General features: G+C 42.2%; 1 protein-coding gene and 1 long non-coding RNA gene across 4 annotated transcripts; one reads left to right on the top strand and one right to left on the bottom strand.

Moving 5' to 3' along the window:
- Positions 1-998: 998 nt before the first annotated feature.
- Positions 999-9,761, bottom strand: PDP1 (pyruvate dehydrogenase phosphatase catalytic subunit 1). 3 transcript variants are annotated; one of them, XM_071207907.1, is made up of 3 exons: positions 9,556-9,761; positions 8,722-8,756; positions 999-5,030 (listed from the first exon to the last, which is right to left on the bottom strand). In XM_071207907.1, the coding sequence occupies exons 2-3, from the start codon at positions 8,750-8,752 to the stop codon at positions 3,373-3,375; spliced, it is 1,689 nt and encodes a 562-aa protein (XP_071064008.1). In that variant the 5' UTR covers positions 8,753-8,756; positions 9,556-9,761; the 3' UTR covers positions 999-3,372. The 3 variants fall into 3 exon arrangements, with proteins under 3 accessions (XP_071064008.1, XP_058131706.1, XP_004474771.1); XM_058275723.2 differs by lacking the exon at positions 8,722-8,756 and having other exon boundaries at positions 9,556-9,752; XM_004474714.5 differs by lacking the exon at positions 9,556-9,761 and having other exon boundaries at positions 8,722-9,048.
- On the top strand, positions 9,709-20,497 carry LOC139436408 (uncharacterized). The gene is made up of 2 exons (XR_011645648.1): positions 9,709-10,039; positions 20,254-20,497. It is a non-coding gene; the product is annotated as an uncharacterized lncRNA (long non-coding RNA).
- The last annotated feature ends 1,977 nt before the right edge of the window (positions 20,498-22,474 follow it).

The raw sequence follows: 22,474 nt of genomic DNA, 5'->3' as shown, positions 1-22,474 counted from the left end.
TGCTATACCCAAGGACAAAGCTAAGAGTAAGCTATTTTCAGGTTTGTGTTTGACTAGTGAATAAGGAAGCTCATTCTAGGCTGTGTTGCCCTTTTTTAATAAATGCAGAAATAAATATTTAATACCTCACCCAGTCCTAATTTGAAAGCATTTAATCTATTTCCTTCCTTCTCCCTTAGCACAGCAATGGCTGATGAAGTGATAAACCAAGACCATCAAAACCCAAGCTATACTTTGTCTTTCTCTCATAGGACAGTCTTTAGCTCAACCATTTAAATTGTAACAAACTTGACAAAATTCTTAGGAGGAAAAATAGAATAGCAAAGAAACATTCCCTAAGCCCTCCAATTTTTTCACCATGAAAAATTTCCACCACTAGTTAAAAGGACTTTAAAAAAAAATAGTCCTACCACTGAGTAAGGTATAGAACATAAAACTAACCTGTAAATACTTGCAAATTTGAAACTACACCTCAACCAAATAGTATTCCCAATAACTATTAATCGAAAAGTTAGCTTAAAAAAGGGGGAGCCTAACAATGTTCATCAACAGGGAATGGATAAATTGTGGTATATTCATAGTGGAATGCAACTTTTTAAAGAACAGATTGAGTAAACTCAACATGAAAGAATCTCAAATTATTGAGCAAAAGCCAGATGCAGAGTACATATTACATGGTTCCATTTACAGTAAGTCCTAGAACAAGCAATGTTCTATGGTGACAGAACCAGAACAATGGTAGTATTGGGAATGATTCACTGGAAAAGGGCATCAGGGACTTACTGGAGTGATGGAGATATTCTATATTTTTACTGGGGTGGTGGTTACCAAAACTCAAATTGTAAACTTAAAATTTGGACATTTTATTGAATGAAAATTATACCTCAATTTCAAAAAACAAAAAAGTACTATTTACTGGAGTCTTTAGTTAAATATAACCTACTATCATAGAAAGCATCTAACAACTCTTACTATCATTTAATAACCAACACAGGCCATTCAGAAAGCAGATATGAAGCTTTAATTCAGTGTGGGCATTTCTATGACCATTCTCTGAATTATATTTAAACACTGTTTCATGTCTTCACACAGATACATGTTAGAGTTTTCCTACCGAATACCAAGCCATACCAACATTCCATTTAACTAGTTAAGGGCATATTTTATATATATATCATGAACCACTGATTAAATATAAATACAGAAGTTGAATACATATGCTAGAAAGTTTAAACAATAAAAATGTAAGGCTAAATACCATGAAAGTTTATATGTTTTCTTTACTTTAATTCTAGATATCACATCACAGTGACAACCAATTACAATAAAATTGCAACTGTGTATAAATGATAGTACATTCAGATCTCTAACATTCAGTTATTCCCATTTCCACAATGTCAACACCCACACTATGCATTTTCATTTCTAGAATAGACAGGTTTCCAACTGCAGACCAAATTTCTTGTGTCTTGATCATGACCACAGGAAACCAAATTTATATGCACTGTATTAAATAGAGATGAATATACAATAATAAGGAATTCTTCAGTGATGTTGTACAAGAGCAATTCAGAGAGTGGCTGAAAGTGGGTTTAGCTGCTACTGCAGTCCACATACATTTCATTAAAAGATGAAAATTTAGAATTAAATACATAGCACACCCCTTCTTCTCCAAAATACTGCCTGGAAATAAGTTCCAAGCTGAGTTTTTGAAAAAGAAAAAACTTCAGGAAACATATGATGTTCTGAACTGCAATTGTCCTGAGTCTATTTTCAATTGGAACAAATTTAGCAGCCGATAATAAACTGCTTCAGAATCCACAGTCCAGAGAGAGTCCCTAGACATCTAGTTCATAGTCTACCAGAAATCTGAAAGGATTCCTAAACACCCAGCTCATCACACATCAGAAAGCTGATCGTTTTATATTAAAATCTATATGAATATCAAAACATAGTCACAATCATTTTTAACATGGAGGCCAGAATAAGCAAGGAAATTATATGCACAGCTGTATACAGATTACCATTAAACACAGGAACAGAGTGCCATTTGATGCCTATCAAATAAGCTCCCAGAAAGCCAATATGAATATGTTTATTTTAATTTACTTTGATACAGCATCTAAAAAGGACTGCATATAATTATGGAGAATGCTGCCAACACTTGATGCCAGGAAGTGTTCTATTAAGCATCATGCATGCACAATAGTTACCTTTTTAAATTTCTCATATATTTTTTATCTTTACATTCCTATTTATAAGCTATAGTATGATTAAAGCACTTAGTAATTTTTAAACCAAATATTTTAATAGACCTGTGTCTAACTGGGAAAAAACCAAAACTCTTCCTTCTCCCCCTCAATATCTGATGGTGATATTAAACCTTACTCCCCAAATTGCTATTTTATATATATGTAGAATCCCAAAAATATGAAAATTCTTGTTATAACTAAATTAAGAAGTCTGATTTCCAGCAGTCTACCCATCCCCCACTTCCAACATGCCAAATGTTTGGGGATCACATGAGAATAGTGAAGTGCTGGTGGCTGCAGATGGCAATAATTGAACATATTGATCTCTTTTTATTCTGGATCTTTTTTATTTCAAACTAAATACAAACTAAACCATTGTTTTTGCTTTAGTTAACATCAATATAAGAGAAGATAAAACTAAAAATCTTTATTGTCCTCAAATTTGTGGCAAAATAGAAAATGTTTAAATTACATTAGGAAATGGGGGGATAGTTTGTTTTACCAGTTAAGAAGCATTTCATTCAAATAATCACAAAAATTTACAACTTCAGGTTGGTTTCTTGGTTCTTGGTCATTTATGGCTTAAAGTACTAGATTTGAAAACTATGTCAGGTTAAAATAACTTTATATGAAAAATGCATAGATTGTAAATGTAGGAATTTATGCAATAAATAAGTGCCATATACAATGGAATTTGTGTGAAGAAAGGGGTCTGCAGGTGTGAGCAATAATGTTTCTTCCCTTTAACCATGAGAATACACACCCATTAAGATAATTGCTTTTGGCCTATTCAAGATCCTGTTTGCCAGGTCATCCTGATTTTCTCAAAGTGATAAAGAAGCCAAGGTTTCAAGACACCTACAATAAGGAACTGACTTGCCTCAAAAGTGAAGGTGTTGTGAGGTCCAAGCTAGCACAGAATTAGACTCTCGTGATCCTACCACTCTGCAGCAAAGTCAATTTGGAGTACTTGACTAGCTAGAGTATCAAATGGGCAAATGCTGAGAACGATCCTCTAGAAATACTTATATTAATTTTGTGGGGCTTTTTTGTTTGTTTTAAAATCTGTCTGCCCTTTACATTGATTTCATTTGAGAATTGCCACAGTGAGATCCACTCACTATTCCTGGTTTTGATGCGCCCCTACAACATGAGAATTGAACTGAACTACAATGATTGTAATGTCATCTCTGTACATCCGAGCAAGCTCTTCAGGAAGACTAAGCATTTTGGAGAGCCGCTCATGATCAACAGTCCCAAACTCGTTGTTGCCCACAGCATGGCGGATGAGATGGGTTGCTGCATTCTGATCCTCGAATACTGAGGACATCTTGGCTCTCCTTTCTGTTAAAAGGCCATGCATCTGTCCCAGGGTTACCTTGTAGCCACCAACAGCTATCGGCTGTTGGTGATGCATGCCAGTTAAGTACTCCCCCACAATTCTAACCACATCCTGCCTGTGCATAGTCTCCCATAACCCATCAGTAGCCAACACTAGAAACTTATCCTGTGGCCTTAATCGGTGGTGAGTTACCTCTGGCTCAGCAGTGAGATAAGGAGGTGTGTAATAATTAGGAGGGATAAATTTGGTATATTCATTGTCATTCAACTGGTCTGGACCAGATTCTATCACTCTCTTTTGAAGGTCAATGCTCCATTTGAACTTCACATCTCCAAAAGCCCTAAAAGGCATTAGCAAGCCAAGGAGCCGATCTTGTTTCACCACACTCTTCGCCTCATTCTTTGGGTGTTCCAATTTCAGCCGTTCCAGTTCTTTTTCATTCTGGGCATTGTGGTCATTAGACAGCGTGACTGCTGACCAAGAGCCATCCTCTTCCTGCACACCCAGCATGGCTCTGCTGTCACCTGTATTGGCCACATGAAGGTCAACGCCATCCACATGGGCCACACAAGCAGTGGCTCCAGAAAATGCCACTCGAAGCACCAGGTAGTTGAGGAAAGAATTGGGATCACCGACTTGAGCCTCCAAGGAGATATCATTATCAAGTCTCTTGAAAGCATTAATTAAAGCCTCTTTCACATCAATATCAGTTGACTCCCCAGTGTTGAGGTCTATAAGCTCTTGCCAGTAAGTCCTCAAGCTGTTGAAGTACAGTTTGGATGCCTCTTTACTAAAGTAATCATTGGGGTGCTTGTGCCACTGGAGAATGGGTAGCAGTGCCCGACCACTCTCTACTGCATTTTCGATCTCTAGCAAAGTCTCATAGGGTAACAAAGAGACAGCAATGTAATAAAAGAGTCTTTCACTGACGGCCTGGGAACAAGCACAGCCTGCATGGCCATCGAAAACCCCCAAAAGCATCCCTCTGGTCTGCAAGCAGGTAGCTGCACTTCTCCGGTCCTCGATGGGTGCATTTGCAGGCAGCTGGTTGCTGTCAAATCCAAGGACAGAACTGACATTTTTGCCATCAAATTCTGGCACTTTGAAACTATATTCATTAGCTTTAAGGATACTGTTGACTTGTGGAGGTGTGAGGTAAAATTTCTGTGGTGTGGAAGCATATCTCCTTCCTTGGGTATACTGCCACCAGTTCTCCTTTGGCCTGCAAAAGGTCGCATAAGCAGGGTGGGGTGTGTATCTCAGGCGACTCTGAGGGACGTGGGGTGATGAGCAGCAGAGATGTTTGTGGTGGCAGTAACACACAGTGCCATAGATTCTGCTCAGTTCACAGTTACGGATCAGGGGAAAAAACAGTTGGGTTGGTGCTGGCATGGCATCGGAAAACAGTGGCAGACTGGAACTTCGGACTGGGATTCCTAGACAGCAAATTAGACAAATACACACAGAGAAAGAGAATTACCTTTCAGACTACTTAATCTATCCTTGCTTTGAGCAAATATTGAACAGGTGCATCTGCATGCTAAGTCCCATGCTAAAAGGCACTGTATAGTATACACACAGTTCTACACGGTCTATGCTGCTAAGTCATTTATGGAGTCAGGATTGGACTGTCATCTAGCTTCACTTTTCCCTTTTCTTCCAATTTCTTTGTGCAGTACAAACTGTGCAGAATGTACGAAAGATTTGGCTGGGTAAAGGAGGAGATGAAGGTTATATAACACTATGCAGTAGCAGTCTACCTGGCCAATCACCCTTCTCCATCTTTATCCTTACAAAAGACCCTGGCTCTCCAAGCTCACATGGGGACTTCTCCAATTTATGAAAACCCTGTTTCTAGACCCATGGTCAGTCATTAACATTTTACTACACATGGCTATCAGAACAAAAATGTTAAGATGCACCCAAAACGTAAGTATGTTTATAAATTATTTGTAAGCCAAATACATGTACAACTGTACTAAAATAATGTTCATTATAACTCATGCAGAAAATTAAGTGATGAAATATAAATATAAATTCCATTATTTCCTTTCTATACCCAAATGAATGGTCTTATAAACCTTGCTCTCTCAACAACTGAGCCAATCTGGTGAGCTAAGGGGCTTAAGTCTGCCATCAACTTGCTAAATAACTCTGAAGAAGACAACTCATCTCTTTGGGCCTCTGTTTCCTAAATGCATTGGAGCAGATGCTATTGAAGGCCTCTTCTAACATTCCATGACTTCATAAGTGTTTAGTGAAAAGAGACTTTGAAAAAAAATTCAGATTTCATTCATTCACTGTATAACTGTACTGTGCTCTTTGTCTTTAAAAAAAAAGTTTAAATATTCTAATAGCTCTAAAACTTTGTTCAAACAGAAATGGCTTAGGTACTAGAATTAAATTTACTTACTAGCACTGTCCCCTGTATATCAGCTGTAAAGGTAGAGAAATACTGTTTTCATCTACTTTGGATCTCATGTAGAAGTATTCCCAAAAAAATGTTTTCTCTTACATTTTAAAAACAAAACAAAAAACCAAATAGTACCTATGCAGATATGCAGTAGGGCAAATAGTAATGAAGCATGAATAATAATGAAATAATAGTCTAAAGTTTGTATGTTAAAAGTACAGCATCATCATTACAAATAAAAAATCTTACCACTCACTATATGACACTGAAAATAATTTGCTAGGCTGTTATCTGGAAAATGTGAACAATGTGCAGCATTAAACCAGGTAATTTATAAGAGAAAAAAATTTTCTTTACTTCCTCAATAACATCTATTTCCCCTGAATGCTTGCAGTATTGTCTCGAAGCATTCATTTGGCCTATATAGAAATAGACTTTAGAAATGCTTTAAATAAGTAAACAAATGTAGTAAATAAAAGGAATAAGAAAAAAAGTTATCTGAGTTTCAATATCAATTATTCCTTCCCAAGCCAGAATCCATTAAGAAACAGAAATTTACAAATATCATGGATAGTATAAGCTATTTTAAATCATTTTCATGCATTTTTTTTTTTTTTGGAAGAATAATTTCAGAAGTGTTAAGGGGGTATGCGGGGAGGGGGCCGAGAAAACCAAAACTCGGCGAGCACTGATTCATGTTTACTCTTTAATAAGCACTGCATAAGCAAGGCATACACAACACAAGGGATGGAAAGGACCATTCTTTCGACTGCACCATCTAAAAAGGAATTTGTTTTACCAACATGAAGAGAAGACTAGGCAACAGAAGGTGATGGGGTTAGAATTTTGGAAGTAAGAGTCACTAAGTAAATAAGCATCCTGAAATGCAGAAGTGAAAAACAGAAATTCCAGAAGAACAGGACATTTCTGGACTAACCACTTAAATAAGAGCACTTCAAACTGAATACCTGAAAGTCATCCAAAGGTTAAGTGTACATGACAGAGCCAGTACATGTGCTCAAATGTTGGGCCACATGACATTGGCTACCAGACATAAATCATATCTCTTTTTAGGTTTGCATGTAGAAGGAAAGTCAGCTCAGTTTATGCTTTGCAGAAAGAATTTCTACTATTAAAAACATAAACATATACCAGTCTTAATAAAAGGAAATTTTCTTCACAATTTTATATAAGTTTGCATTTGTCCTTACTTTAAAGCTTAAGACCCTTACGGAAAAAAAACAACAGTATGTCTGTATGGAACGTATACTGAATCAAAGTACTGTTCACGTAAGTGTGTACATGTTTGGGGCAGGGTGTTGATAGATGCATAATATGGTTTATTGTTTTGACAGCCTAATCAAAACAAAACAAGGACCAGAAACCTGCACTTTCCTTAAATTTCTTGGTTTTGACATTTTTCCTGCTTTTGTAGTTGACTGCTGATTGCAAAACAAATGAAATCTTGTGGCAAAAGAGCAAATGATTCATGCAGCGGGTGCTTTGAGTAACACTTAAATTCAAACAGCAAGCAACTTAAATACTCAAAATAATAAACTATATTTTTCCTTCAAGGCAAAAATTCTCAAGATTTAAAAAAGAACAAAAACTGCAAAGTGAATTTTATCAACCACATCTTTCAGTTATTCAGGAATCCAGCATATGGAGTGAGATTATATTCCAATCCTCCAATCCCAACATGCCTTCAAAAAAGAAATTCTTAATGAAGTTGGAATTCATGAAAACCCTGCTCTGTGATTAATAAGCGTTCTATCATCACTGACACATTAAATTCTCTCCATCAGGTCAGATACCCTGGGAAGTCAAAGTAATTTAAAATGTTTTCAAAAACTGTGAGAGCATTCTTTCTATCTGTGTGATTCAACTACAACAAAACCCAAGAAATCAAAACTTCTACTTATCAATTAGCTAAATTAATGAAGAAAAAGATTAGGAGATAAGGACAGTTAACAAGGTATGGTTGTTGGGTAAGGCTGAGAAGTGTCAAATTTTCAAGTCATTTTCTGACCAGTTTCTCTGAAAAGTTCCTACCCTGCGATCGAGATTCAGTCACATTATATCCAGCATCTGAGTCCTAGACAGTTTTGACCGATTTTGCTAATAATAAGGAAAGATGTGCTGCAACCAGAAATGAATGAGAACCCATCCAAATCGTACTAATTCTTACTCTACTCGACTGTGCCTGTGCCAAAAAATCATTCCACGTCATCAATAAATCCGCGGACAAATAGAAAATACTGTTACTGAACCTACTTTGGAGCACTTTAGCTTTCCAAAGCTTTTGGAGTAAATTTAAAAAGAAATGCTATACTAGTCGTTAAATGTGTCAGAACCCGTTTATGTAATCTGATTGCATTAAACACCTAGCATAAAGACTCTTCGCGCTTTTTCAGCATTTTCTGGAAATGCCTAGCCATTTCACAGTTCCCGTTATATCTCTATAAGAATGAAGAAATTTCGGAGGACACGAAACACTAAGCCTGCACTTGTCTGATGCGTTTTCTCAGCCCCTATCTAAAAGATGGACTCACTAAGCCATCAAAGCTGTCCCGGCCCAGGACGCCTTTATCAAACCCTTTTCCTAGCTCCCTCACCCCCTGAATTCCACGCCGACCCACCTAAAACAATCCACACGCAAAATCAGTCGGCATCCTTCCTGGGTACCCAAAGCAGGTAGTTAAGTGAATACCTACCAAATCGCCTGGGCCCAGGACACACACACATTCTCCTGTCATCACAACACGGAGCCGACAACATCCACAACCCGCGCGGGTAGCAGCAGCCACAGCAGCACCGGCCCATTGAAGGCAAGGCAGAGATGCTCGTTAGAGGCGGCGGCGGCGCGGGAGGAGCGAGCGGAGGAGGGGCGAGGTCTCGCTCCAGCCGGGTGAATGGGGCTGGGAGGGGGGAAGAGGTTGGAGGGAGAAAGGGGTGGGGAGAAGGAAGCCAACCAAACAAATCCACCCCCCGGGAGAGGCAGAGCCACAGCCCCAGGCGGCGGCGGCCCGAGCGCGAGCAGAGGCGCGCCCCGGGGCCGGACCCTCCATCCCGCGCGGAGCCCACGGGCGCGCAGCATCCTCCGCTAGCTGCCCGCACAGGCCTGCCCCGAGCGGCGCACGCTTCGGTCCAGACCACCAGGGAACGGCCCGCGGCGGGCTGCCCGGGGAGTCACACGAGACCCGGCTGTGTAAGCAGGGACCCCCCCGGCAGAGAGCCCGCACCGGGAGCGCCGCAGCCCCCTGGGAGCTTAGCTTCCCACGGGTCCCCACGGCGTTCCCTGGGCTGACAGCGGGCGCCCAGGGCCCTACGGAGGGCGGCGCGGAGGTCCCCCAGTGCCACCACGCCCGTCCCGCTCCGACGCCCCCGCGCGCCCCTGGCGCTGCCCGGCGCGTTCCAGCCGAGTCCGGCCCGCTGACTGCCGCCCTCCGCCCACGCGCGCCTGGCGCCCCCGCCGCGGCGCCCCCTCACAACTTTCGGAAGGGGATTCCGAAGGGGGCGGCTCGGTGCCCAGAGCACGGAATACGAACCGGGCGCGGCAGGGGAAGAGCCGCTTCTTTCCGACCAGGAGGCGGCACCCCGGGGCCTTGCTTCCACGCAGCCCCACGCGACTCTCCGGATCGCGGCCCCTCGACCCCAGCCTGCCCGCTGCGCGCCCCTGCCCCGCGGGGCCGCCACCCTTCCCCGCCCGCACGTTCGGGCTCCGAGCGCTTCCCGCCTCTGGATTGGCTGCGCAGGAGCCGGTGGGCGGGGAGCAGGAGGGCGGGCCCCGGCCAGGGGGTGGGGGCGGAAGAGGAGCGCGCTCCCCGCCAGCTTTGTGACGTCATGGGGGTCAGACAATCCCTTCCATCAGCGCGAGCTAGCGGATTGGCTCCACGGACCCGCCTCACGTGACCCCGCCCAGTTGTTGGGTGGAAGGTCGCGGTGCGCGGAGCTGGACGTCCGCGCTCGGCCGGTGGGCCGGCGGTGGCCCGCAGTGGGAGGACGCTCTTGGACCAGCCCCAGTATCGCAGCGTACGTGGGGGCCCCGGGGATGGGCTGCTCACCCTGTCGGGAGCGTGGACCCCAGCTTCCGAAGATAGGCTGCGGGGGCGACTGGGGCTCCCTGCACTTCACCCCATCCTGGAAAATGAGGCGCGGCAAAGGCCTTCGAGGGTACCTGTTGCTTCGTTCCTTTGATAATTTGCAGGTTCTAGGAGCATTAACTCAAATGATGTTTTTTTAAAAAATTGTTTTCCGAGTATACCTTAGGTTCCTGGGAAAGGAAGCGGGTCTAAACAGCAGCAAGAGGAAGTTTTGATGAAGGAATTCTTTCCCCTTTGGAATCCATCTCCTCGGAAGGATTTTGAAATCAGTATTGTCTCCTTTACCCTGAATGGTTATAAGGAAACGGGGAAGAGCACTGGCCTTGAGAATCAAAGCACCTTCATCCCAGTGGCCCAGCAAGTCATTGCCCCTTCTTGAGACTCAGTTTCCGAATCTGTAAGATAGTTAGGCTTGATGTCAATTTAGCATTCTGTGCTTAAACAGGAGACATCCCAAGGACTTCTTCACTTATCTCCATCCACGTTGTTTTCTTCTGTAATAAAAGAACTTAGCACATACTAAACAGTGCCAGTTTGTTCATAACTTTGGGTTCTTTCAAGCTGCCGCCTCTATCCTCTAAATCAGGGTTCTCCTTTTTTAATGCCATGGACCCCTCTGCCAGTCAGGTGAAAACCATGGACCCCTTACTAAGTCCACACTGTATACTGTGTCTTATTTAATAAATATATCACACCTGCAACAACACATTCCCACAAAAATGTTTTCCTGAATTTTTATTCAAGCTCATAGACCCCTTGTTAAGAACTCCTGCTCTAAAATAAATTAGTGGACTTTCTTCTTGCCCTTCCCAAGGCTGCTAGTCTTATTTGGCTTTCATCCCAGAGGAGCTATCTGCCTTCCTAGTGCTCCCCCTGCCCCCTTTTTACCTCTCAAATGAGCTCCGGTACATTTGTAAGTATTCTTATTTGCCCTTTTTCCCTTCTGGTTTTATGTACCTGGTTTTCTCTTGTCTTGTAGAGGTGTAAGGTGATTAAATGGGAAGCTGGGGCCAGACTGCCTGGGTTCCAATCCCAGCTTTGCAGTTTACTGTGTGGTCTTGATTAACCCCTGAGCCTAGCTCTCTCAGATGTAAATCAGGAATAGAAATAGTATTTACTCACAGGGTTGTTATATTGAGTGCACTGATATATATAAAGTGCTAAGAAAGTACGTAGCACATAGTGAGTGCACTCTAAGTAATTATTAACGTTAGAAACGTGTCCAGGTCAGTGTGTCTTAGATTAAGGACTCTTAGGGAGTAGGAGGCCTGGACCCAAGTGTAATATATTCTACACTAGATACCAAAGTTATTTATAGAAGGGAGGGTTTTAGAACCTTAGGTGTTGGTTTAAAATAATATACATGAGGAGTTTCACTATCTTTTAGGTACATCCCCTTTACAGTCATGGAGAGCTACTGCAGTTAATGGAAGCTAAGGGTGGATTTTCGTTTTCAGAGTTTCTGCCTGGGGGCCCAGAAATGGAGTTTAAATTAGACTTTTCTGTTGTCTATAAACTTTTTTCTATTCATTGTGAAAATACAATAGTGAAACTAAAATTTATACGTCCATGTAAAAGACCACTTCAGAGTTGTTATCTTGGTAACAACTTACTTACTCCACACTGACATTGCCATTATTCAGAACACTATTCTTTTTTTAAAAGATTTATTTATTTCTCTGCCCCCATCCCCACCCCTGTTGCTTTGTGCTCGCTGTCTGCGTTCTTGCTGTGCAGTCCTCTGTGCTCATCCTTTCCCTAGGGGGCACTGGGAACCCATCCTGGGACCCTCCAGAGTGGCAGAGAGGCACCCAATCTCTTACACTACTTCAGCGCCCTGGTCTGCTACATCTCCCATTGTCTCTCCTCTCTGTTTCTCTTTGTTGCATCATCTTGCTGTGCCAGCTCTCTGCACATGCCAGCACTCTTGAACGGCCAGCACTCCACATGGGCCAGCTTGCCCCTACCAGGAGGCCTGAGAAATCAAACCCCGGACCTCCCATATGGCAGAGGGGAGCCCAATTGCTTGAGCCACACCTGATTCCCAAGAGCACTTTTAAAATTCCACTTTCAAATTGATTTTGGAGCTCCACAGGAAACTTCAACTTATTTTATTGTAACCAGCAATTTGATTTTGTACCAAAATAATACTGATTCCCCGTCTTACTGTCTTTCTGAAATTAACAGTCTCATTTAGAAATAAATGTAAGTTCTGTTCTCTAGTTGCAAAGTTTTATAATTCAGTGATATGTACATTGTAAATAAATACTCCTTCTGCCGAGCCATCAGCTGATTGTACCTCCAGTGGATATTCTTTAGTATCTCAATCTTGTCTCTCCTGTGGCCTGGTTTGTTTTCCTGTCTCTAGATCAAACTCCATTTGGCCACCCAATAGGTTCAAAAGTGCTGTCCATTATCACATGGTGATCTGGCTAGGGCCAGGGCAGGTCCTGGGCTTGCTGTGCTGACAGTTTTAGCCACTGGAACACCTGTTGACACTTAGACATTGGAAGATGTTGAAAAGTAGCACTGAAGCAACTCAGAATTGTTGTGGGGAAGGGCAGGCAAGGAGAGGAAGGGTCATAAAGAATACTTAAGTATGGCTTAAAGAAAACACTGCGCAACAAATACCTGTTTTGTCTACACAAATGATTTCTGCGGTACTGAAAATGCAATGACTATTGCTGAATGTAACCTTTACCACTTAGTCATTTTCTTGCCCTGGAACAAACCTGGAAATAAACAAATGCTTCACCAAGTTGGCCTGGGGTTCATGGGCAGATGATAAAACTCTTGGGGATATTGGTGGTTAGCTTTCACACTAGGAAGATAGTCCAGCAGTCTCAGTGGTGCCAGCCAGGAAGCTTAAAATAGATCTGTACCAAAGTCTGAGATGCAGTCTGCCTAATAGTTACTGACTCACCAGGGCCTTTGCCAAACTCAGGAATCTGAGGGAAGAAAGGCTGGCTCCTGGCACTCTGCTTTAGCTCCTGCTTCCCTACATGCCTTGGATAAGAAATCAGCAAGTATTAAGTATATAATAGGTACCTGTTTTATTACCATCCCAGTGTTGAGAATTGCTCCTTTAAGATTGGGTTATTTGGAGCTCTGCACTAAGATCAACCAATCACTTGTAAGAAAGAAACAGAATGTGTATTGTAGCAAGTCTCCTTTAGGCCAGAGACTGCTAGGTGCTTCTATATTTGTCTCATTTTATATTTTAAAAGTCATCAGTGTGGGAATGGGTGTGGCTCAAGCAGATGAGAGCCTGCCTCCCACATGGGAGGTCCCAGGTTCGGTTCCCAGTGCCTCCAGAAAAAAACAAAAACAACGGAAGCAGATGTGGCTCAAGTGATTGGGCTCCCATGAAGGCAAGCTGGCCCAAGCAGAGAGCTGGCCCACGCAGAGTGCTGGCCCACACAGAGAACTGGAGCAGCGAGATGATGCAACAAAAAGAGACACAGAGGAGAGACAATAAGAGATGCAGCAGATCAGGGAGCTGAGCTGGCACAAGAGTGAACGCTTCTCCCACTCCAGAAGTTCCCAGGATCAGTTCCCGGTACCGCCTAAAGAGAAGACAAGCAGACACAGAAGAACACACAGCAAATGGATACAGAGAGAAGACAACGAGCCCAAAACGTTGGGGCGGGGGAGGAATATATAAATCTTTAAAAAACAAACAAGAAAACAAACAAGAACACCAACTCAGGGAAACCAATGTGGCTCAGTTGGTTGAGCACTGGCTTCCCACATTCAAGGTCCCAGGTTTAATTCCCCGGACCCTGGTACCTCAAAAAAAGAAAAGGAAAAAAAAAAAAAATGCAAAATAAATAATTTTAAATAAATAAAACTCATCAGTGCTCCTGAGAATTCATAAGGCAATAAAATATTTAAAAGAAAAAATAAAACTTACCCTGAAAAATTAGAGGTAAAAGTCTCCTGGCTAGTAGGCAGGAAGTTTCTGAGCATTAATTTGACGTGATAGAGAGTCTGAAAGGCAGACATCTGGAGTTTCTTAGTCAGAAGTTCTGGTGCTTTTAGCAGGAGGACTCCAGGTCTGTGGCCCTAAGACTGACAGATAATCAAATAAAATCCCTGTTAGAGGAGTATCTTCCAACACTAAGTATACATAATAAGGAAGGGACAGATATTACTCTCTAGCCACCAGCTGGGACAGGACTAATTTTTCATTCAGTGTACTTCTGTATGGATTCCTCAAAATACAGAGTGTGAAAGTTGGGGGAAGGGCTTCGGGATAGCTGAGACGTTTGGATCTAGAGCACTTTTTGCAGTAAGCACCAGGTCGTGAGTGTTTCTGAAGCAGGTCCTACCAATCTGCAGACTTCAGCAGCAGTCCCCCAGCTATGAATTTAAACATAGTAACTGCTGGCTTACACACTCCTTAAACGCTCTAGTTCTTCTCATGTCCATGCCACCCTAATTACTGAGAGTGTAAGCTTCTCAATATAACATTAGGTAGCCATAGTTTTCTGAAAATGAATGAGCCATGTCCTGAGATGATGATTTTCTTATTAATGATGGTATTCAAATAGAATCTAGACACAAGTGACAAAGAATGGGCTCCCGAAATCAAGAAACAAATACCATTTACAATAGTAAATTAAAAAATCAAATATTTAGGAATAAATTTAACTAAAGATGTAAAAAACTTATACACTGAGAACTATACAAGACTGTTCAAGGAAATCAGAGAAGACCTAAATAAATGGAAGAATATTCCCTGTTCATGGATAGGAAGACTAAATATTATTAAGATGTCTATCCTACCAAAACTGATCTACACATTCAATGCAATCCCAATAAAAATCAACACAGCCTTCTTTAAGGAACTAGAAAAACTAACTATGAAATTTATTTGGAAAGGAAAGAGGCCCCAAATAGCCAAAGACATATTGAAAAAGAAAAATGAAATTGGAGGAATCACACTACCTGACTTCAAAACATACTACAAAGCTACAGTAGTGAAAACAGCATGGTATTGGCATAAGGAGAGACACACAGACTAATGGAATTGAATTGAAAGTTCTGATATAGAACCTCATATATATAGCCATATAATATTTGATAAGGCCACCAAACCCTCTCAACAGGGAGAGAATGGCCTATTCAACAATTGGTACCTGGAGAACTGGATATCCATATGTAGAAGAATGAAAGATGATTACCATCTCACACCTTATACAAAGATCAACTCAAGATGGATCAAAGACCTAAATATAAGAGCCAAGACCATAAAGACTTTGGAAAGCAGTGTAGGGAAACATCTACAAGACCTTGTAATAGGAAATGGCTTCATGAACATCACACCAAAAGCACGAGCAGCAAAAGAACAAATAGATAAATGGGACTTCCTCAAAATTAAAGCCTTCTGCACCTCAAAGGAGTTTGTCAAGAAAGTAAAAAGGGAGCCTACACAATGGGAGAAAATATTTGGCAACCATATATATGATAAGAGACTTATAACTTGCATATATAAAGAACTCCTATATCTTGAAAATAAAAAGATAAACAACCCATTTAAAAAATGGGAAAAAGATTTAAACAGACACTTCTCCAAAGAAGAAATACAAATGGCTAAAAAGCACATGAAAAAATGCTCCAAATCTTTAGCTATCAGGGAAATGCAACTCAAAACTACAATGAGATACCATCTTACTCCCATAAGATTGGCAGCTATGAAAAAAACAGAAGAATACAAATGCTGGAGAGGATGTGAAGAAATGGGAACACTCATCCACTGCTGGTGGGAATGCAGAAGGATCCAACCATTCTGGAGGACAGTTTGGCGGTTTCTCAAAAAACTAACCATAGATTTGCCATATGACCCAGCAATTCCACTGCTGGGTATATACCCAGCAGAACTGAAAACAAGGACACAAACCGATATATGCACACCAATGTTCATAGCAGCATTGTTCACTATCGCCAAAAGTTGGAATCAACCCAAATGTCCATCAACAGATGAGTGGATCAATAAAATGTGGTATATACATACAATGGAATACTACTTGGCTTTAAGAACAAATACACTACAAACACACGTGATAACATGGATGAATCTTGAGAACCTTATGTTGAGTGAAGCAACCCAGGCATTGAAGGACAAATACTACATGACCTCAATGATATGAAATAAGTAAACCAAGCTGCCTCAGAGAGCTAGAGACTGGAAGATAGGCTTACAGAAAATTGGGGGGTAGAGGAAGGATGTAAGCTGACATTTACATGGGTGAAATCTATGATAAGCTGGAGGTAAGTATATGTACAAGGAAGGGATAAAATGGGGGCATAGGGTTACCTTTGAGTGGGGCTTTGTGGGATTGAGGGGGGCTAGGGATGGGCGAATGGGTAATATTGCCCAAGAAATTGGGGGGAGGGTGGGGCAACATACGAACATAGGAGATTGTCAGATGTTGGTTGAGAGTATAATGCTGAGAAAACCTTTTCAAAATATAATTAGGAAAGTTACCTGTTTAAGATACTTAAAGGGGATAATCTGATGTAGGACAGACTCCTAGGGAATATGTGAATGCTCATTTTGCCAGAGTGGGTTATACCATTGGGTAGAGACCCATATAATGAGAGTGAAGGTAGACCCACATCCTGGGGAGGACTAATGCCATCAAATAGAGGGAACTGTATCTCTCAAGAGAAATGGTGGCTCCCAGGGCATTAGGGCAGTTGAACAAGTCAAGCCCTCAACTGTTGCAAGTATCTCTGAACATGGCTCCTCAAGAAATGAAGATTGACTGTCACTGTGGGACACTGTCAAGGGGAGGGGGAAATAGATATTGAATAGATGGAACCAATGTAACTGTGAGGGCAATAGAAGTGTTTCACAAGAGTACACAAGGATGGATATAAAACATGTAATATTAGACCAAAAACATATAGGGGCTGACAGACTAATAATGTAAACCATAATGTAAAACATAGGATAACTAAAAATTTAGAAAACTGTATAGCCTAAAGTATAAACCACAATGTAAACACAAATGTTACCTTGTTTGAAAGCTATTGTCTCAATATCTGTATATCAGTTTCAGTAAATATGATATGAATAAGTTAAAAGATTATCGCTGTGGAAGGGAAAAGGTTTTATATTGGATATGTGGGAGTACTGTATATTGTATATATGAATTACTGTGATCTATAGCTCTTGTGAAGAGAAGCTCAATAATTAGGAAAAAAGAAAAAGATAGGATGTAGAATTTTTCCAAATCAATATGTATTTTTTATCTAACCTTCAAACGCATCGCTATATTCCATTTTACTATTAAGGGAAACTGGCATGATATTGGGCTTCACTTTTCAGAAAGTTTTGGATCACAGAGTGGTTCACCAATGGCAGTGGAGGAATACTGGTATGAGATGTTATTGACAGGGGACATATGGTTGACAGGGAGTTATACAGGGCATGTGTACAGGGTGCATGGGAATGTTTGGATGTACTCATAGTGGAAACAATTAAAAACAACAGCTGGGGGGGGGGTACTGGGTTCCTGGCCGGGGGGGCTCTATCATGGTCCCTAGGGGAGAAGCGGCAGTCCCCTGGGTCCAACGGCAAGGACCAGGAAGGAGTGAAGGTCCAACATTGAGCCCCTGATACTAATGACTATGCTTATGAGCCTATACACCTGAAATAAGAACAAGGCCTAGAGCAGCAATGTGCCTAATAGTTCCCTCCTGACAGCCTCCATGTTACTCAAATGTGGCCAGTCTTGAAGGCAATCTCAGCATGTAAATGCACTGCCTTCCCCCCAGCGTGGGACATGACACCCGGGGATGAGCCTCCCTGGCGCCGAGGGATCACTACTAAGTACCACCTGATGATGTAACTAGAAAACGACCTTGAATTAAAGGTTCAACGTGGACCAACAGAATATCCTTGTCTACATATAATAACAGGAGTTTAAAATGCTGTTTGACCTAATGTAAGGGGGAAATGGAAAGGACAAATAAGTTTATATGGCTATGAGTCTCTAAAAAAGAGTCTGGAAGTTGTCAGAAGGATTGCCCTTATGCACACCTGAGCAGAGTCTCAGAGACAGATAAAGTAGATACAACCCCAGGTATTGGTTCTTTTGAGGGCTAAAGAGACCCACAGGTTTTATGGTCATGGCAGATGGAGTTCACTGCCATGTCAGTTGGCCCTTCTCTGGAGTTGGTGTTTCTGCATGATGGAGCTGGACTCAGATGTGATCTCTTTTCACAAGCCTTTCCTGCTACTTTACTGGAATTGTAGTTGGTGCTGGGGTTTAAGATATATCTAGGAGATCTGAATCTCTGGACTGACAATATGATAGCCAGGCCCTGAGCCTCAACAGACTTCAGCTCCTACACTCTGGTTTATCGGACTTATTCCACTTAGCTAACATGGAGTTGAAGAATGTCAACCACCACACCATGGAGCCTAGAGTGCCTACAACTGAAAGCAGGAGGATTGCATCCAGTATCCATGTGGAATCTAAGCCCCCTCTTGACATACATGTGAAATGGACACAACCAAGCCAAGGTCCACAGGAAGGAGGAATACCGTAAGGATTAGAGTGGACTTAATGATATTCTGTTCATGAACTATTGTGGTTAGTAATCGAGAAAATGTGGCATTGGTGTGGAAAAAGTGCCCATGATGCCTGCTAGGTGTGGGGAATGGGAGAAGGAGATGAGGTGTGGAGGCATTTTCGGGACTTGGAGTTGTCCTGGGTGGTGCTGCAGGGACAATTACCGACATTATATGTCCTCCCATGGCCCGCTGGATAGAATGTGGGAGAGCATGGGCTATGGTGCGGACCATTGGCCATGGGGTGCAGCAATGCCCAGAAATGTACTCACCAAATACAATGGATGTGTCATGATGATGGGGGAGAGTGTTGCTGTGGGGGGAGTGGTGGGGTGGGGGCAGTGGGGGTGAATGGGGACCTCATATTTTTTAATGTAATATTTTTTTAAAAATGAATAAAACAAAAATAAAAACAAAAACAAACAAAAAAAGAATGGGCTCCCGAAGCACTTTGAGCATGTCTTAAACATTGTACTTACTGTTGTGTAATCATTGGCATGCCGGTCTCCCTGTATAATTGTGACCTCTTTGAGGGATGATTCTATCATATTCACTTTTACTTCGGTTAGGTGGTACTCAATAAATATTTGATGGGTGAATGAATGGATGGATGGATGAGATTGAGCAGTGGACTCATCCATCTAGAAGCCTTTAGACTCTCAATTCTCTGAGCTAGGATTTGAGCTAGGTTTCAAGAATGGAAATGGGAATCCTGAAAGGAGCTGGTGTTGGTTCATTCTAGGTGGGAACCACAAAGTAAGAAAAGGCCCAGAAAGGAGAGCAAGCAAGATCTGATGGAGGAGTTTTGTTGGGTTAAGAATGGGAGAGTTGGGGCTGATTCTTGAAGGTGTTTGATTTTGAGGATGCAGCCTGGACCCTGCAATCTGAACTCAGGCTGACACTTGGCCAACTAGTGATGAAAGAGAAGAAAGAGCGCTCTGGTGATCATATGTATCATGACTCAGTTGGGAAAAGACAAGAGGTAGGACCCCAGCTGGGGTCTGTTGCCTAAATATGGCATATAGAGTTAAAACATAGACCTGGACAATAGCAGCAGGAATATAAAGGAGGGAACAGATGGGAGGAGACATTATTAAAAAAACCCAAAAAACAGAACTTGGTAGCAAGGTAAGAAAGGGTGAAAAGGGAAAGGTATCAAACAGGCCCAAAGCTTTGCACATGGGTGACCTGGAGCATGGACACTTAGGTCCACTGAGTTTCTCCTTTTTCTTTCTTATTGAGGTAGAAGGATTATGGGAAAATACAACTAGGATTTTCCAAAACTTTTTCCATTAAGTTCATGGCTGAAATAGACTGTTTTTAATACTTATGTTAGAAAATCAAGATTTTTTTCATCCTTGAAAGACAAATGTTTTGTTAGAGTTGACCTGTACTAATGGCAAAACCTTACACTGCATAGCAATAATAATAATAATAATGGGCACTGGTTTTTTTGGAGAGTTGATTATGAGCCTGTACAATGTGGGAAGCAGGCACTCAACCACTGAGCTACATCCACTCCCAAATAAGAGTTGATTTTTTCATTCATTTGTTTATAGGAAGTACTGGAGATCAAACTCGGGACCAATGTGAGACCTTTTGAATGTACCATCCCATTTATTGTTACCTGGGAATATAAAGGCATTAGCGTGTCCTCCCACAATGCCTGCTTAAGGTCAGCGCCCAAGGAAGAGTCCCACCCATGTTGGTACTGCAAATAATGATATGTCTCATAAATAATTGGATTTTCTTTTAAAAATGTTTTACTCTGAACTGAATAAATACCTGGCCTGTGTCTCCATGTTTCCTGTGTCTGTGCGTGTGTGTGGGAGGGGTGGTAAGGGTAGGGTGGGAAGAAGTTTGCAGAAATTATCCAAAATTTCAGAGCCAGAAATGTGGCACAATTTTAAGATGTGTATAATTATTTTTTAGCCTCTTTCCTTTTCCTGTTTTCTGCCCCCACCCTTCTTTTTCTGTCCCCCCTTCCCTTTTAATTTATACTCTTTTGTATTTCTGAAATAAGTCATAAATTCATTCCAGAACAAAAGAGAGTAAAAACATATTTCTATTTACATTAATCTCCACTTTATAGATGAGGAAACAGAGGCTCAGTTAAGTTACCTAACTTGCCCAAGATCACAGTGAGTATATCAGTTATTATCTATTCTACCCCACCTCCCAAATTAGTGACTCAAAGCCACACTTATTAAATTAAACAGTTTCTGGGGTCAGGAATGATTCTAGCTCAGTGTTTCATCAGGTAGCCATCAAGCTCCCAGCTGTGGCTTGGCTGCTGTCACCTGAAGACTTGAGTGGGGCTGGAGAATCTGCTTCCGGGTCACTCACATAGCTATGGGAAGCGCATTTCAGTTCCCTGCCTCCCGGGCCTCTCTGTAGAGCTGCTCACAACATGGAGTGAGTGACTTGACAGAGACAGACAAAGATGGAAGCTGCATTGTCTTTTGTAACCTCATCTTGGAGTGAAGTACCATCAGTCCTGCTGAATTCTGTTGGTTACAAACTAACCCTGGTAAAATTTGTGTAGTGCTCCACAAGGGTATGCGTTCCAGGGCTGAGGATCTGTATGGTAAGGTCTAAAATTTCATGTGCTGCCTTGACACCTTTGAGCCTAACATGGCCCCAAATGCTTAAACATGAAGTCCCCTAAACTCACCAAATTTGTCCCCTTCCTCACCCCTACCTCCACCCAGTGAGAAAGTTTCCTACCATTACTTCTGGTTCTGACTATGATAACGCCCAGCATGCTCTTCTCACTAACTGCCCAGAGTTAGACTCCACAAGTTAAGGTTTCAGTCCCCATCAGGCTACATTTTCTTTTGACACCAACCTCAAGTTCTGGAGTTCCCAGGTCACCTGTGCTTCTGACAACTGGTTCCAACTCAGGCGATCCTGCTGTCATAGCCATCAAAATTATTTGCATGCTGCCTCAGCATCCATCTTACTTTGGCTAAGCCACTTGCCTCTACACTGAGCTTTGGCCTAGTTAATGAACACCTTTCCAGCCCGGGGGAATAAACTCCCACAGAGCCCAAACCTGCATTGGTGGCAGCCCCTATTCATACCACTCACACACTCACAGCTGGTCCCAAATGATAAGCTAACCATCCCCACCACCTTCAGATCCCAATCCCTTCACCTTTTCACCTGTAGAGGCTTTAAACCATCAATCCTTGAATCTGCAGGAAATCTACTAACCTCCACCTCTGGACCACGATAAAGGCACAAGCCCACAGGTCCCTCCCACTCTAACTTTGTGCTTCCTACCTGCTCCTTGAGCCGCCTGAGCCCATCCAGCTTCCCACCGACCCCTCGTGGCACCCTCTCTCTCAGACCTGAGAGTAACAAACTATCTTTTCTCATGCACCGTGGGGTCCATCTCCCATTGTGTCACAGATGACCTCTACTTGGAGTTAAACTTAAAATCCAACTTAACTATTTGGAAATACCTACAACCCCTCATGTTAGATAATTTGCTGGAGCAACTCACAGAACTCAGCAAAACACTACACTTAAATTAATTTCATGATAGCAAAATAGGTACAAATTGATGCATCAGGCAAGGTCTGAGAGAGTCCCAAATATGAAACTCCTGTGTCCCCTCGCTGTGGAGTCAGGACCCATCACTCTCCTGGCACAATGATAGATGTTATCACTCAGGGAAGCTGAGTCTCCAGAGTTTTTATGAGGTTTCCTGACACAAGCATGAATCAGTGGCCAGCTCTCCAGCCCTCCCGCCCTCACTCCCCAGAGGGCTGGCTG

This window comes from Dasypus novemcinctus, chromosome 14 (genome assembly GCF_030445035.2).
Source record: "Dasypus novemcinctus isolate mDasNov1 chromosome 14, mDasNov1.1.hap2, whole genome shotgun sequence".
Taxonomy (NCBI): Eukaryota; Metazoa; Chordata; class Mammalia; order Cingulata; family Dasypodidae; genus Dasypus; species Dasypus novemcinctus.
This window is presented reverse-complemented; position numbering and strand designations above follow the sequence as displayed.

Coding starts and splice junctions, on each gene's coding strand:
- PDP1 (XM_004474714.5), bottom strand. CDS start 8,830: ATGGGCCGGTGCTGCTGTGGCTGCTGCTACCCGCGCGGGTTGTGGATG. Junction 5,031..8,721: donor TCCTGGGCCCAGGCGATTTG/GTAGGTATTCAC, acceptor TTTGCTGTCTAG/GAATCCCAGTCCGAAGTTCC.